At 34.5% G+C, this 18,665-nt stretch overlaps 1 protein-coding gene across 1 annotated transcript; it reads left to right on the forward strand.

Annotated features, from left to right (window-relative positions):
- Window positions 1-1,845: 1,845 nt before the first annotated feature.
- On the forward strand, window positions 1,846-15,525 carry LOC110007755 (cinnamoyl-CoA reductase 1-like). Its single transcript, XM_088862586.1, has 7 exons — window positions 1,846-2,067; window positions 5,877-5,962; window positions 6,094-6,276; window positions 11,452-11,637; window positions 12,957-13,127; window positions 14,379-14,590; window positions 15,260-15,525. The coding sequence occupies exons 1-7, from the start codon at window positions 1,953-1,955 to the stop codon at window positions 15,444-15,446; spliced, it is 1,140 nt and encodes a 379-aa protein (XP_088718712.1). The 5' UTR covers window positions 1,846-1,952; the 3' UTR covers window positions 15,447-15,525.
- Window positions 15,526-18,665: the final 3,140 nt, after the last annotated feature.

Here is an 18,665-nt window from a genome sequence, read left to right on the forward strand (position 1 = left end):
ATTCATAAAACGATGAAGATCTATAAGGCCTAGGCTTTATGAAAACAAAATAAAGCTTCACCTCAAACCCTTATTCAGAAAGCATTTTTGGCAACAAAAATATCCTTGATGGCTCTAAAATTCAATTTTGACATCGACAATAAAATTTGAAACTTAAAAAATAGTACAGCATTTATGGATATTTGAACAATGATTTTTAGGACGAAATATACGGTCTCGATAATTTGTTACAATATGTATTATTTTTAGAGCTTGAAATCCTAATTTTTTTTCACAATCATAATATTCAAACCGAGATGATCTGTATGAAGTTTTTCAATATTTAAATTACTATTTTCGATGAGTTATGAGCTGGTGCCTTACTTATTTTGATAGGGCTGCGGCTTTGTCAAACCATTTAAAGATCAATCAAGAGAGAGGTATGCCGCATGCAAATAAGGAAAATAAAGGGAAAATTGCAGGTAACCCCACCTTGCACTTTCTAGACAACGTCTCCCAACCAATCTTTTTATCGCAACTTTTACCCCAAAACAGATTTTCTTATCAAATACTACCCAAGTCAAACAATCATATTTATTTAGACCAAAATAACATTTGTCCATACAAGCTTGCGTCACGTCCCTGTAGGATACGCAATGAACAAAGGTTAACTGCGAGACCAGTACAATAAAACCATGGTAGAAACCCCAAGGCAGCCTGAGTGGAGTACTACCTCTTAGCATGAGAAGTAGCCTAGCCGGCGCTTGAGGCGTGACCAACCAACCAAGCAAGTAAGAAAGAGAAACTTTTGACTTGTGTGCCGTGACTTTGATTGAAGCCAAAGGCCGCTCTCAACTTCTTAGCATGAGGTGTTGCGAGGCCTCGTCAATTGATAATACCCAAAGCTCTTCAGCTTGGTCTTTCTTTCAAGTGGATACTTTCTATGGTTTTGAAACTCCCTTTCCCATATCGGTTTAGGAGGTATAGGTTGACGGGTTTCCATCAACACTTGAGTTTATAATCGTGTTGAGTTATGTGATTATGTCGGTCGGTCGCCGTAGTTTTATGGATTTGGTAATGAGCCCTGGTTCGTTCTTATTGTTGGAAGTCTCGTAGAGGAGTGACCATAGAAGGAAGAGCCTTAAGAAGCTTAAGCAAACGGGGTCTATCCGTGACTATGTCAAGCAGTTTTCGCCCTTGATGTTTGGCATAAGGGATATGTCGGACAGTTGCCGAACCGCTTAAACAATATGTTAGACCGTAGTCGGTACCATGTGAGAAGACCAATCCCTCTCACAACCCATTCCAATAGGTTAAGTGCCCGACCGATGACATCTTGTGCTGGACCAAGGTAAAAACATTGTTAGACCCCATTGCATATTTGCCGGACCAAGGGCATAACCGCATGCACACCATGCCGGTAGAGAGTAAAATATCGGACAGGCAGTTGGAAGTGCACGTTATGCATGTTGGCCAGCCTTTCTTGTTGGCAGACTGCCAGCCTAAACAAAAAGACTATAGCGACCTACAATTAGAAGTTTATTTCTAAAAGTATTTTGATTTAAAAAAATTATGACTTTTTAACTCGAAGGTACTTGTCACCAAAAATAAGATTTATGATAAAAGTTGCGATAAACAAACAAAAATTGATGTGAGGAGGGGAGGTTATAAAGAAAGCTTACGTCTTTTTCTAATTTAAACGGGCCCTACAACGTACTCGATGACATCAGTAGATGCTGGCTCTTTGGCTTTTACATCAATCTTTTCAACGAACGGTACTGGATTACCTGTAATGCAACAATCACGAGAACATCTAAACCGTCCATCCTTCTATGTACTCGCACGGGAATTCTGCTGAGCCGTCTATTGCGCTTCCAGCATAAATAGGCAATGGGGTGTAGCCCTTTTAGACAGAGACAGAGAGAAGGAGAGAGTCCTTTACTTTAGAGAGAGAAAGATAGAGGAAGAGAGATATGGGGGAGAAGGGAAGTGTGTGTGTGACAGGTGCAGGGACGTACGTTGCATCATGGGTTGTGAAGCTGCTCCTCTCTAAGGGATACATCGTCCATGGCACGGTTAGAGACCCAGGTACTATACCTTTACTTTCATTTCCTTTCAATTTTTGTCCACACCAAAGGTGCACAGGCAGATTCATTGAACCATGCTCTCATCCAATTGCCACTGATGAATCTCGTTTTATATTTTTAAATTTTTATTTAAAAATTATTTAATATGAAGTTTTAGTTTTAGGTTCATTTTATAAGTACGTTTGAATAAATTAATAAAAAAAAATTTTTGAATAAAATTTTTTACCAAAATAAATTTAGAGGTATGTTGGTAATTTTTATTTAAAATATTTTTTAATCATTTTTTTTAACTATATTTATAAAGATACACCTACACACCAAAATTCAGATAATTATCTTATTTAAATAAAAAATAAAAAATAAATATGATACTGATTTTCATCCACTGGATATGGCCATATGACATCTCAACTATTCACTCTTTTCTTTGAACATTGGGTGGGCATGCTCATCTGCCCTAATGGTTTTTTTTTTCAATTTTTGTTTTCTCTCTCCTGATTGGATTACGAAAGAAATCAAATAGAAATGTATGACTATTGGGTGGCGTTCTTAATTCTATTATTATAATAGTGAGTTTTTTTTTATTTAATTTAAAAGATTTCCTACTCCCGTGGGAGTATATTGTCCATCTACTCCCTCAGACAAAACTCATAAAAGTATTTATTAAGGGAAAAGTTTATATAGCGCCGAGGCTCTAAACAATCAAATTTGAGCCTGCCTCAAAAATTTCACTAGAAGACGTTGTTTTGATGGCCAAATATCTTAACATTGATCATCTAAACATCAAGATGCATGGAAATGACAAAAAAATGGATATCGAAATAGTGTATTTTGTAATACATTTTTAGACCGTCAATTTTCAAGTTTTCATAGATCTATCGATCTACACTATTTTTGTAGCTTTAAACTTTATAAATAAATATGAAAATTTATTTTAAGGGTGTGGTTTCTATAAAGTTGCAACCGTAAACTATCCAATTAAGGTGTGCCTCCAAATTTGATTATAATATGTAATTTTGGTGTAAAAAATTCTTAGGACTATCTTAAAATCTATTTTAATCTCTAATTATAAAATTTGAAACTTTGAAAATGGATAAAATCAAGTAGATCTATAAACATATGAAAATATTGAAAATGAACGGTCTAGATAATGTGTTGCAAGATGCACTATTTATGGGACTCAAAATCTTTTTTTTTTTTTTTTCATATTCCTACGTCTCGATGCCAAGATGATCAATTCAATATTAAAACAACCTTTTCCGATGGATTTTTAAGATGCATATATAATTATACATTTGAAGGTTGCAACCTTAACTAAACTTTTTCCATATTTTAAAGCTATCACAAATATTTTCAATATTGAAACTACATTTCTCGATACTAATTGCAGGTAGGCTCTAATTCGATTGTTTAGAGCCTAGGCTCTATACAACCTGCACCTTATTTATTAGACCCCATTACTTGGGGTTGTAATGTCTATCAAAGAAACACCCATACCCACTGTCAACTTAAAATTGACGTCCCAAGATTGCACAATAACCGGTTCAAGTTTTGGAGGGAAAGAAATAAATGTCGAGAATTCAAAATTCAAACATTTTCTTTGAAAACAATCATCTATTGATATTTACTTGGCTCCCAAAGTATTGAATGAAAGAATTGACGAAGGCCCATGATAGTTTACTGTGGGGTTTTTATGGATTTATAGGAATTGAAGTTATATTTTGACATATTTTAGTAGTAATTTACTTTAGATTTTTAGGGTTTTGTAAGTTTTTATTATGTTTTATTCTAGTTTTTATTTTTTATTCATTTAGGGATAGAGTCAATCATTTACTTTTAAGTTAATAATTGGTGGTTAGGATTAAATAGAATAGACGACCAAGATTTGATAGAAACTTTCTAGAGTTTTTAAGTTACTTTGTACTTAAAGAAAATAAGCTCTCTCTTGGAATAGGTGGTTATCTTGTGAAAAAAAAAAAGAATTTGTTTTGGGATCATGAGAAGAGGTTTTTTTTATTTTTTTAATTATTTTTTTCCCAACTTCCATTCATCCCCTGCATCAAAAATTCTTCTAAGCAACAATTTTACTCGAGGGAATTGTTGTGCAATATGCCCCTACATGGATTTCATTTTTAATTCTTAATTTTTATTTTTATTTTGAGTTATCCTATGATTCAGCTCGTTTGCGTGCAATACGTGTTGAATTTGGGGTTTGATGAAGTTTCTCTCCTTTGATTATGTAGTCCTCAAAAGCCTGTGTGGATGGACCACTAAAAGTGTTTAATTCGATTGTTACAAGCAAAATAGTGCAGGAAATATTGTGTAAATTCATTTTATGAAAACACAGAATTGGAAAATCGCTCCAAATTAAGTCCCTAAAATGCATTTCACCTCATTAAAAAGAATAATTCTAATCTTAGTCGCGGTTATTGAGGTTAATCTAAGAATTGAAGAGGTTAAATCCAGTCTTGAAATCAATTTCGAGAAGGGCGTTTACTCAAGGGAGAAGAGGGAGTTCACTCAAGGGAGTACATAGATAGTATAGTCCTATATGAGCATGATATCTTTTATAGTGGTTATAACATAAGGGCAACCTTCTATGCTTCCCCTAAAGCATAGAAGTTCTATCCTCCCCCTTATCTAACCGTCCATTCTGAATGGAGGGCTAAGATTGCCTCAATCACAATGTCACGTTTCTACACTATTTTATTTTTAATTTTTTTCTATAACTATTTTGACACAAATTTTGGATGTCCATTTCTCTACTAAACCCTCACTAGTGAAAAATATAGAAAAAATATTTTTAATAAATAAAATGACCAAAATACCCCTAAACATTTCAAGGGGTATTTTGGTCACTATATTTTATCAAAAAAGTTATTTTTAATATTTTTTATAAATGCGTTCCAATGAGAAGATGACACGTACCAAATTTCATATTCAAGCAAATTGTATAAAAAAAACTAAAAAATAAAATAATTTGAGACGTTGGATCTAAGATCAAATGGTGATTGACTATCTTGATCAAAATTGGATGGCCAGATGTTAGGGGGAGGATAGAACTTCTATGCTGTAGGGAAAACAAATAAACCTTTCCCATAACGGAAATCAGAAATGAGTAATATAATGACGTAGAGGGTGGGACCTTGTGAAATTGACATGATTTCAATTTGCAAGTCCCATCCTCTCTATATCCTACCGTAGAAACCTCATAATATTTCTAGGGCCAAGAAGTCTATCAAGGGGATGAATATTTGTCATTCAATGGATCCCTTTTCCCCCTTTTATGGCTATGGGCATTTTGGGGGTGTTTATTTAAAGGAAAAAGTTTATATAAAGCTAAGGCTCTAAACAATCAAATTGAAGCCCACCTCAAAAATTTTACTCGAAGAGGTTGTTTTGATGTTCAAATATCTTTAAATTGATTATCTCGATATCAAGATGCATGTACACGAAAAAAAATGGATTTCAAGTTTTGGAAATAATGCATCATGTAAGGTGGGAATGGCGAGCGACTCATGACTTGTTGTTTATTTGAAATGTGGAAGGATGTAGTAACATTATGGGATTGCTCATATGTTTTTTTTAGCAAAGGTTCACAATATGTTGAGAGATAGGGGTGCAACGGGTCAAGTTACCCAGACCCAGACCCAAGCCCAAATAGTGTTTGGGTCCGAGATTTAGACCTGGTCTATCGGGTCCAATTTTTGGACTCATACTGGGACCCAAATCAGGTCTACCTCCTGGGTCGGGTCGCGTCCGGATCCATTGCCACCCATATTGAGAGATTTTATGACTAATGTAATTCAGATGGCTTTAATGACAGAAAAGTCCACTGCCAAGGAGTTTTTCACGCTGCAAGTCCACTACCAAGCATTGAACCTAAAGATTTCCAGGCAAGCTTACCGTTTGACCCACACTTTTCCTCTTTACAAGGAAGTCATTCTTTACTGTAATACCTGTTTATCCTTGCATTTGCTATAAGAAAAGAGAAACATTTCTTTCTTGCTGGTGCGATTTTGTGTAGGTGTTAACGGCCCATGGCCAGCACGCAGGCTTTTGGGCTGGCCTGCGGGCTTTTTGGTCTGAATCTGAGCCGGCCTTGTTAAGCCTGAGATATTTTATGGCGAGACTTGGGCTAGTACTCGCCCGGACAAGACGCAAAAACCTTTTAAATAAAGAAAATTATATAAAAAAACCATTTACCTCTTTTTAAATAAGGGAAAGTATATAAAAAGAACTATTTTTTTTTTTGTATAAGGAGGTCACAATCAATTTTGCATCTTAAATTTTAAATTGAGTGGTTGTAAGAGTATCATTGAATAGACATAAAATTCCAAAAAAACATTCTTGGATTTCATGACTCACCCCAAACCATCAAATTTGACATCTAATAAGTGGGACTTGTCATGACCTCCTTGTAATATAGATCAGTGTTCTCAAAATCGAACCGAAACGGTTACCGGTCATGAAGCTGGGAGCGGTTCGAAGCGGTTAACCAGACTAACCAGTCAAGTAGATTTCTTTTAAAAAAAATGGGTCAAAACCCTCCAAACAAAATAGGAAAACTTAGATTAAGTATACACTATCATATTACATACATTTATCTTATAAAAAAAAATTGAAACAACTTTTTATATAATTTAATATCTGAATATTATGGAGATATGCGAGACAATTTATAATTTCACATAAATTCAATTGATGAAGTTACAAAGTCCAACTAACAATGAATGAGGCAACAATATATGCTTCTATATTGTTTTAATGTTGATGTTGAAAATTTTTGTTTTAATGTTGAAAAACCCTTTAATACGGTTTAGAGTTGGATTTCAGAGCGTATTTTTTTGTAGCATGATGTTCCCAGTTTTTCGAAGGGTTGTGAGTCAAGGTGGTAAGAGAGAGCACCTCATTTACTCCGTAATTTGTTATCAAATCCAAGGTGTGGGCCAAGGTGTCAAGTGTTGCTTCAAATGGCCAAATCGCATAGTTTTAAAAAATATGGCCATGTCGATTTTTAAATGGCCAAATCGATTTTAAAATGGCCAAACCTCATTTACTCAGTAACCTTTTGAGTTAGGTTTTAAAATGAAAAAAAAAAAAAACCATATAAGATGGCAACTTTAAAATGTAGAATTAAGATGCATAGTAATCCATTTCGGCATGTGAAAACGTGAGAGATGAGTAAAACACTTTTTAGTTTCCACCTCTTTTCTTCATATAGGCTAATAAAAAGATTTGAGGAGTATGAAGTTGCAAAAAATGACAGATAGCTTGTAACAAATTAGAATAAAATGTCACAATTAAACAAGAAGTTGAGAACTAAAACAACAGTAATATGCAAAAAAAATAAGCTTAAAAAGAAATAAATTTTTTTCTCATATTCATCTTAAAAAAAAAATATTTTTATAAAAAAATATATATAACATTAAAACCAATCCAACAAGCTCACCAAAAATATATAACATTAAAGAAAGAAGTATTTTTTTCTCATATTCATAAAAAAAAAACATATTTTTGGAAAAAAACATAAATAACATAAAAAACGATCCAAAAAGCTCACCAAAAATATATAAAACTTAAAAAAAAAAGAATATATTCTTTTTTTTCTCATATTTATCACAAATAACATATTTTTATAAAAACAAAACGTAATTTTATTAAAAAACAAATTTTTTTTAAGAACCCTAAAATCGAGCCCAAGAACACAAAAACTTTAGAGTCAAAATCAACCCCAAATCTTTCATTTTTTGAACAAATTGACATGGGGATATGATAGATACCTTAATTAAGATTCAAATGCCCCAAATTTCATAAAGACTCATTCACTAATTGAGATCTTTATTCAAAAAAATGCGGATTTTTCACTTTACGAAAATTTCAGGAAATAAACGCAGCAAAACAACAACGATATAAAAACATTTAATCAATAGTAAATCAAAATAATTAGTTTATTTGATACATGAGGCTTTTATGATCAAACTTCAGCGATCAATTCGATAAAAATCGATCAATTGATCGATCAGAAATCAATTTGTTTGGATAAAAACCTGTTCTTCTAGCAGCACAACTTTGGGCCCAAAAAAGCCTCAAATCTTCACCGTTTTGGAAAATTTGAAATATGTGAACGTTGAATCCTTCAACAATGAATCAAAGCCCTCCATTTTTATGAAAATCTATGAGGTATTGAAGCTGCATTTGATAGAATGGCGGAAATTTCTAATTTTAAAAAATCCTCATTTCAATCCGCCAAGAACTCTTTGTTTTTGGAATTTTGATTCAATAATCGACGATTTACAGAAACTTTCCGGTGTATAACATCAATAGTTGGCAGAAGAAAACAAAAAATATACAAAAAAAGCTGCAAAATCTTGTTTTGTGAAAAATAACGGAGCATGTATCAAATAACGACCATTAGTTGATACGTTGAAAAAGTCGTTATATCGGGCGTTAAAACGGTAAACCGGATAGGTTAGAAAAAACCGACCGGTTTATATAAAAAATCGACGGTTCAACCTCAAATCGGCCAGTTTTGGTGCGGATTTTTTTGGAGAGGGCCGTCTTATGAGGTGTGTGGTAAAACCGGTTCGTATTACGAACACTGATATAGATAAATGGTCTTTTTGGAGACAGTCCCTATACGTGTATCTTAAATATTTCGCATACTTTTGTTTTTCATATTTATATTTGGCCCTCAACATATTTCAATTTGGGTTGGGCTTAACCCTTAATCATGAATTTAGACCACATGGCAAACTAAATTTCGAGCCCAAGGCTACCTTGCATTATTTAGGGATGGGCTAGGGCTAAGGCTATGGATAGCATGACCAGAACTCGGTCACTTAATAGCTCTAATTTGGATGATGTTGAGGGTATCATTTGTTCACAAGAAACTTAGAAAAAGCTATTTGTAACTTTCAAGTACGATCAATATCACCCCAATCAACCTATTTCAACTTTGACGAGTAGGGTTCTAGTTTTAACTCTCTTGTAGCAATATAAATAGTCTTTTAGAAAAAAAGCTTCGGCTTAATTGGTTAGTGCTTTATGAATTGCAATGTTATGTATTAAGCTCAATTCTTACTAAAAATAAGAACTTCTCTCCCCACTGATTCACCCAAAAAACAAAAAAAAAAAAAAAAGTAGATAAATGGTCTTGTCTATGCTTTCCTACATTAAGTACATGTGGGAAACCAATTCGAGTCTTCAAGACTCAAATGAACACGACATAACCTAACTCAATCCCAATCTCACCAGTCGAATCGAGTCTCGCTAGGGAATTCCACATATTCGATTAGCTTTATCGAGTCACCATGTGACTTGATCGAGCCATATGACTATGTATAGTCGGACATTTGTATGCATTTCATGAGAAGTTAAAAAAAAACGAAACAGTAGTGATGGACAATATTCACCTAAAGGGAGCATGAAATCTTTTGGTCAAAGTAGCACATGAGTTGTTACTCCCATGGACACCTACTCCCTTGGAGCTTGGAGGAGTTTTTGCAATATGATACTTGCGATCAAACTAAGAATCGTAGATGATTATTTTTAAAAGAACAAATTTAAAAAGTTATGTTTTCTAACACTTGGATCTCACCTCACCCTGCCAAAAATTGGACGGCATTTGTTAAAACTTGATACATTGTCTTTTCAACTACTTAGAGAGTTTGATTTGGGAATTTATTTTATTGAGGTTAGCCTATGGATTGAAGAGTTCACATCACCAAATTTTGAGATCTTAAAATTTCTCCTATATTGGATTCTATCCGAAGGAGTAAATGGGTGCTCCCACAGGAACACAAAGTCTTTTGGCAAAACCAAATTTGGGTTTTCGATTTCCTTAAAATCACAAAAAATCGCATGTAGGGCTTGCAAGGGGCCAAGCCTAGACTAAGCCGGGCTAACTCTGGCCTGGGTTCCTACAGGGCCCAGTCCGGGCTGGGCTGGGCTGGGCCTTATAAAAAGTTAAAAACAAAAGGAAAAAATAAGGCCATGCAGGGCCAGGCCGTGTCGACCTTGTCCCTAGCCCACGCCCAGTCGGTCAAGCCTTGGCTCGTCCATCAGCAACATTTTGTGACCTGGCTCTGCTTTTTTTGGGCCGCCCTAACCGGCCCAGCCATGCGACCCATAGCCAGACGAGCCACATGGAGTCATTTGACATTTATACTACTACTATCCTTAGACCTTAACGCCCCGTTGGAGATCCAGGGTCTTACAAAACTTGGACACATCTTTTGATCCATTTTCGGTGATGGCCTTTTTTTTTTAAGGAATTTCCATGACCCCATTTTCCTTGTCCATTTTTTGCCAATTTGGATACTTTTTGTTATCATAGATTTTATATTCGAGACTTTGACCCATTTTTAAAACTTAGTATTTCTAAAGGGATATCTGTGCTACGAGACTATCTATCATAATAAAAGGAAGTCATAATTACTTCTAATCATTAGTCGTCGCATTGGATCTTTTGGATTGTGCTTTTAAGGTTTGAAAAATTTTCTTTTGAACTTTGGGTCTAATCAATGATACTTTTACAATCACATGATTTGAATTCTGACGGACATGAATAATTGTTACTACCTTGTTTCAAAAATAAATTGCCTTTTTATATACTTTTCTATTTCTAGAACTCAAATCAAACTTATACGTATCAAAATTTACAATTATTTTTTTACTTCTTTAATCTCAAAAAATACCTCTCCTATTGTTCATACAATCGCGGTTAACACCAATTTTCAAAATCGAGGCTCAGATTTGAGACTCGTAAGGTCCCAAGTCCGAGTCTCTCTTACACACTTGGGTTCAGTTTGTCATTGACTTGGCCAGTTTCTACTCGGACTCGGTAACTTGCTAAGTCCGAGTAACTCAAGTCCCAAGGCCAAACTTGCTAAGTCTGAGTAACTTTATAAGTCCCAAGTCCAATTGGACTCGCCTGAGTTTTATAATGATACTTATTATGCAAATACTATTCTTCTTGAGCTGTTAATTAATAATTTATTTTTATCCTGGACTATTATTTTTTTTGACGAATTATTCTGGACTATTCTTATGCAAATACTATTCTTCTTGAGCTGTTAATTAATAATTTATTTTTATCCTGGACTATTATTTTTTTTGACGAATTATTCTGGACTATTCTTAGTCGATATATTTTTGCTGATTTTTGTTTTTCTACACTTTGTTCGGAAAAACCAGATCAGATCGCTCGTGAACCTGGCTGGATTAGTCCCAAGTTTGCTTTGCTTACAACAGTTAGAAATTGTGATTTAGAAATATACAATAATTACCAGCTTAGTTTACCTAGTTATTATTAACCATAAAATTAGCTCTCTCTCTCTCTCTCTCTCTCTCTCTCTCATATTGTAGGCATAGTTTGTTGCAGAAAGAAATGATAGATCCAGCAGTGATGGGAACCTTGAATGTTTTGAAAGCATCTCATGAGGCCAGAATCAAAAGAGTTGTATTGATGTCTTCTATGGCCGCTATTATGATCAATCCAAACTGGCCCAAGGGCAAACCCATGGATGAGACTTCTTGGTCAGAGATAACGTCCTGCAACACTGTTCAGGTAACAAATTAATCGAAAAAAAATGGGGAAGAAAAATATCTTTTGGGTCGAATGGAAAATGTCAGCATAGGACTACGTCTCCAATTTCTCTGGAAATTGCTGTCCTGGTGCTGGAAAAGCATCAGATGGATCATCTAACCTCAGTGATATCGATCGAAAATAAAATAGATTTCATGCTCTAAATATATTACATCTTGAAACACATTAGCTCTACCGTAAAATAAATGTTATTATTTACTTTTGATACACAAAGGCCACAACCACTCTAGCTATGTATGCGGATATAGGGCTGAGAATTTATCCAATCTGGGTCTGAATCCCTAATCTCGGATACTATTTGGATCCAAGTATGGATCAAGATTTGGATCTGGCTCCAAAATTTAAATTCAAATGGTAATTTGGATTGGTTCTGGGTACAAATGATCCGACTTACAGGTGAAAATGAACAGTGATTTCGCTTACCCTCATCACCATCCAAACTTCATCGCATGGCCACAATTGTCTAGTAGTATTTTAATTTTCAATTTTTTTTTACTAATCGGAATGAGATGAAATTTGGAGAGTGTGTATATCTTAGTGAGGCGCACCTAATAAAAATATGAAAAAAAAAATTCGCAAAACATAAATCAACCAAAATACCACCGTAAATTTATGGGGGTATTTTGGTAAATTTTATATTTTACGAATTGTTTTTTTCATATTTTTATTAGGTGTGCCTCACTAAGACGTACACACTCTCCAAATTTCAAGTAATTTGGATTTGTAGAAAAAAAAATGAAAAATAAAATACTACTGAATAACTGTGACTATACGATGAAGTTTGGATGGTAATGAGGGTAAGTGAAATCACTGTTTATTTTTACCTATAGACGTTGGCAAGAGCTTTTATATATATATATATATATATATAATTTTTTAAACTTAGACCTTAATCGGGATCCCATGTATAGTTTTTAGATCCAAATCAGATTCGATAGCTTTGGATCCATGTCTGGATCCCATCGGATCTTGGTCCAGTTTCAGATCTAATGTATACTTTTCAGATCCAGATCTAGATTTGGGTGGATCCGAACCCCATCTGAAAAATTCTCAACCCTATATGAACGTGAAATCAGACGGCAGTAACTGTATCATTTCTCCATACAAAATCAGAGAAATTTTTTCTTGGACTTCCAATAAGGTTAATGAGAAATCTAGATGCCTGATTTCATATTGAATTGAAGGATTCAGAATGACTACCAAAAGTAAACAAATTTACTGTATATTTTTCAGTCATTTGCTTTTTATATATAATGAGAAACTTTGGTTTTGTCTTTTAGGATTGGTATTGCTTATCAAAAACAATGGGAGAGAGAGAGGCTTGGGAGTATGCAGGAAAAACCGGAGTGGAGCTAGTAACTGTATGCCCACCTTTGGTACTAGGCCCAATGCTACAAAAAACAATAAACGCGAGTACCACGTATTTCATCGAGCTTCTCAAAGGTAATTTGTAGGACCGCCGCTTCATAAAGCCGCATGTCAAATCAAGTTAGATTACGTAATTTTTACAATAAAAGTTTGCAAATCAATCATCTCTAACCCAATGATTATAGATCTGAAAAAAATGGATTACAAACGTCAAAAATGACTCATCCTGCAATATGCTTTTTGGATTTTCTCCTTTTAAGTCTTCACCACTCCGCCAGATCCGGTTAATTTATTAAGTTTCAGATTTTACAACCAGATATGGAAATAGATTTGTAGATCACGACATACGTTTTTGGAACCAGAACTATATTTTTTGGCAGGGTTTTGAGATCCAATCTTAATTGGCTGTTCTCATATTCGAATAGGAACACTGTGCAAGCCCCAAGGCATTAACAATGGGACATTCCCCTTAGCAGGACACATCTTGATGCATTTTTTCTTGTCCAAATAATAGAAGTTACATGTTGAAAATGAGGTGGTCTCTTTTTTGACATTGTCTTTTCAAGACATGCTAAATTTTTTTTTTATCTTAATTGAATATCTATCCATTGAACTCCAACATTTTATTCAACCAAAAGGAAGCTCCAATCTTTCTCCTCCTTTCTTTGTTTTTTTTTGTGGCGTTAAATTAACAAACTCCAACACTCATCATATTTAGCAAATTTATCGGTATTTTTAATTTTTTTAATAATTCCATTTTTTTTGGTTAGTTCAATGAAGAAAGATCCTCTAATTGTAGTAGGAATGAAACTCAAGATGCTAGTTTTCCCGACCACCTAGTTGTTCATGTGGCAAGAGCATTTTGAGTGTAAATTGCCCTCCCATGTTTCCTTTTTCAAGAGTCTCTCTCGACCAATATTAATAAATTTATTAATGAAAATAGATTACAACAGAGGAGTTATACTTGTGTATTCATCCTATAGAAATCAAATTTAGAAAATTTTCAACTATAATATGAGATGCAGCACGGTTAATGTCAACGGCTAACCCGCAAGCTCAAGCCTTTCCTTGGTATTTAGAATAAGAAAGGTATACAATGAGGCAATTTATCTTTGGTACGAAGTGACTACAATTAATCTTGACCATTAAATGTGAAATTAGATGGCTGCACTTATTTCATTGACCAAGATCAAATTTCAAAAAAACTTTTATTGAACTTTATAACGCCCAAGCTATTAGATTTCAAATCAATAGTTATAAAAATTGTAACATCCATGTATCAAAGGTAAATGGCCTCACAGCATACAATCCCGAAAGTAATATTGCTACAATAGAGAACTAAAAATTGTGAAACCGGAGATGTACAAAGAATCGAGAACCAGGTGCAGCCTTTTGTGGACGTACGTGATGTAGCTGAAGCCCTTCTCCTAGCATATGAAAGCCCTGAAGCAAGTGGAAGATACATATGCGTTGCTCACTCACCCAAATGCAGAGACTTATTTGAGATGTTGAAGAGCCGCTACCCTACCTACAACTATCCAACACAGTAAGTTCAAAATCTTTTTCCATATAATGTGTGAATAAATAGAAGGACCCGGTTTCTATGCGGCCAAGCCCGCATACGTAGAAATGCGGGCCTTTTAATAAATCTATTTTTGAGATGGATTTTAAGATTTAATTTTTAAAAACATGTAATCTAAACTCTAACATGGAGATCATGAACATGAAAAAATAAATAAATTGTAAAAATAAGAAATAATAAATCTAATAAAAAAAAATTTGGACCATTAGTTTCTATTGTTTTTAGATAGAACACGCACTTGCGTCCATCTTTAAGATTGATGCTTTATACTTTCTGGACCACATATGTTTTCATGCGGTCCGGCCTGCATGAAACAATTTTTCTAAATAAAACATCAGTGCATAGTGCCTTAATTCTCATCTACTATCGCAAATAGAGCATCATGCAACACAATTGGCATTAGCTAGTCGGGAACATGAGACAGTACGCTTTTCCATTTTATTTTTTTTTGACAAGGTTACATAAGAATGGAACTTAAGACCTTAGGTTATAAAAACCTAAACTCTACCGTCTTGACCCAAGCGTGTTTCCTAATACGCTTTTCCATTTCATCAACACAAATTTTCTCTCTCCTCTTTCAAGTCTTTGCTAATTTGTTGGTGATATTTCATTCTTTCTTATGTGTTCTTGAAGGTTTATTGATGCGGAAGACAGAGCATTTACTTCTGAGAAATTGAAGTCCTTGGGACGGAAATTCAGGCCTGTAGAGGAATCTATTGTTGACTTTTGTCCAATCTTTGCAAGAAGCTGGCCTCTTAAGTGCAATGCAGAGAGAGAGATGAGGTGCCTAAAACAAAACAATAGGAAATTCATAAAATAAAATAGTAAACAGTAATGTAATAAAATAGATTTGCTATGTATTAATAATGCAAAAGGGTGGTGTTGGGTGTCTTTCCAAACCATTGGTTTTGTTGCCTTGTTTTGGATTAAGGTTATATTCTCCTATGAGCAAATTGTACACCCCACTCTCTCTCTCTCTTACATTGATCTTACACATGGTCATATGAAATCCCCCCTTCTCTTAATTTTACTTTGCTCTTGTACTTGTGATCATGCTGGGAATGGTGGGTTAAACGGGGCAAAATAAAAGATAAATGAAACAACGAAGTTCACTCTATGATTCATGGCACGATAAATCACTATTTCAAGACAATGTTTGTTCCTTACGAATAAGTACTAGTGTGTCTAAGTTTTTACTAAGCAAATTTATCTTTAAAATGCATAAGAGCATAAAATTGAGAAAACTAACTTGCCAATACAAATGCACAAGTATTGCGAGTCTTAAGCCACGAAAGTCACCTCTATTCTAGGGAGAAACTGATCATCTTCTTGTTAAAACATTTAACAGGAGGAAACAAGTTCGAATGTGTAAAGAGATGAAGTGCGTTTTCACAAACTATGCATGACTGTTTAAGTACCCATCTCAAGAAATCTCCATCGTCAAAACAGTGCATCTATTGCGATGACGTGCAATAGGATATCCTATAGTCACGTGGTGACCCATCCGGTTCGGAGAAACTGATTGCCGAAATGCTCATTCGTGCGCTTACAGTCACACGGTATCTTATGGGTTATGGTAAAGTAACCTTCAAATGCTACCAGAGGGCACGAATCACCAGAGCGCACCAACCAGCTATTGGACACACTTCATATACGGATCCTCACCGGCAAGACACTATTCACTGGGGTGCAGCAGACCGGAGCCTATATACTGAAACACTCTTCAACACCAATCTACTAATGAGCACATTCTATCAGTGGCAATGTAAGTAGCGGCAGCCACAAGCGCAATTCAGATCACCAATCTATTGATCCACCACGGATATGTAGAATGGACGGTCTACTCCACCAATCTGGGTTTTAAAATATTAGAATTGGGAATCAATTTAGTTCGAATGGACTATCCCGATTCTGTCCGGGAACTTGGCACTAGATTCTCACTCCTTAAAATATATTCGATTTGCCAATCTGGGTCAGCAATGAGCCCATCCAGACTAGTTTTCCAGATGGACAGTGCTCCCTGCTGATCCAGATTTTTAAATAGTACGTTGAAGTGTTAAATTATGGATCTCTTGAAGAGAATTTGTCAAGATTTGTTATGTTAGAGATCGAAAGAGTAAGTATCAATAAGAGAGCCAAAGACGGGATAAATGATGAGACAAAAGGAGAGGTATTAAACAGGTAGACGTGTCTCTAGCTGATCCAAATACGCATTTGTACGGAGATGAAGACCAATGCTCCCTTTTTTTAATGTAAAATAAAAAAAACTAGGATTTAGTCCCGGCCAAACAGGAAATGTCTGAACCGATTAAATCTCTTGTCGAAACTAGGAATCTATCCAACTTCTATGGACTCACCCAGTCCCACAAAAGAGACAGGTGAGTCCGTCAAAGAACCCGGTGATTCGGACCAGTCAAATAGTATGGTTCCCACACATTCTATTTTTATTTTTTATTTTTTTTTCAAATTTTTATGTTTTCATGGAACAATCCTCACACCAGAGAATCGGGTGGATATGTCGATTTAGATCCACCTATCTAAACCGAATTTTTGGAACGCGAGGACATCCACCGATTTTCTATCCTTTAAAAGACTATTTCTATATGTAGTTTTATTTTGTTTTGGCTGGGTATGAATGGATGTGGCCGAGTTATGTACAAGGACAAAACATGCCTAATAAAATAATAAACAAAATTGTCAAAAATATTTAAAAATAACAAAATTCAAAATAAGAAATAAGAATCATTAGAAAAAGTCTATAAAAACATAAAAAAACTATATAAAAGATGGATTATTGAAAATTTTGATTTATATTGTGGCTTGGAAAAATAAAAAAAGAATAAATAAAAAATTGGAGCATGTGATAAAAAGTTGCCAAATCATCATGAAGGCCAGAAAAATCATAGAAAAATGTACTTCTAAATCATGTACGACTGATTTGTAATACAAATTATGATTTTTTTTTTAAGTTTTAACAAGGGTGATCGGTCCTTGGAACTGCCGAAGCAGATTTACTTGCCCGAGTCCAAGTGGACTCCACTGATTCTTCAAAACTAAGAATGGGTCTTATGAAACCAATATGTATGTTTCCTGAAAAAATTAGTTGCAATCGGATGATGGTGAGAAGTTTGAATCTCCCAATTTTGAGTTTAATTTATTATAAAAAACTAATATTAGTAAAACTAGAAACACAATCTGCACATAAATAAAAAAAAAAAAAATGGGACTAAATGTAAGAAACATAAGACGATTTTTTATTTTTTGATAATAAAAATAAGATTTTTTCATAAATTTCCCTTGAAATATTACTAATTAAAATGCAGAATTTTTAAAGTAATAATTCATTATTTTCTTTTGCTCATTTCAAAGCGGGTTGCACACATAGGTACATGCTCCAGCTTCCCAGTGCCTAAACAACCAGCAACACTTGAAATTTTGAGAGCATAGACTATGCTCCTGTAGGAGTATAGTGTATATTTACTCCCTCAGTTAGAAGACCAAGTTGGGAGAATCTTTTTAGTTTAAAATTTTGATCACTAACTAAGGACTACTAGATGATTGTTTCAAAAGAAATTCTTAATTTTTGAACTTTCGGAAAGTTAAATCTCCAAAAATTGGACGGCCTTAATCCAAATCTTGAGACCTTTTTTGTTTTTTTCAAGCCCATAGAGATTGCAGTTTGGAACTCTTTTTCTATTAAGATTAGTATATGAGTTGAAAACATTACATGCCCAAAATGTAAGATCCTAAAGTTAATTGTAGATTGGGTTTTACAAAAGGGAGTAAATAAACAGTATACTCCCGTGGAGCATAATGTCTTTTAAGTTTTTTGACTTCTAAAATGGGAGATGAAGCCAACTTTGTCCCAATTATTTCCAAATTAGGGTAAGTTCTCACTGAATTCTTAATTCAAAATTGTGTTTTCACAGAGAATTTTTTGGTGCCTCATGTAAATTATTTAATTTAGTTGACTACCTTACATTAGCCAAAAGATTTAGTACTCTCGAGGGAGCATATTGTCCATTTATTCCCATGGGAA

This window comes from Amborella trichopoda, chromosome 3 (assembly GCF_054954075.1).
Source record: "Amborella trichopoda isolate Santa Cruz 75 chromosome 3, AtrichopodaSantaCruz75HAP2 v2.0, whole genome shotgun sequence".
Taxonomy (NCBI): Eukaryota; Viridiplantae; Streptophyta; class Magnoliopsida; order Amborellales; family Amborellaceae; genus Amborella; species Amborella trichopoda.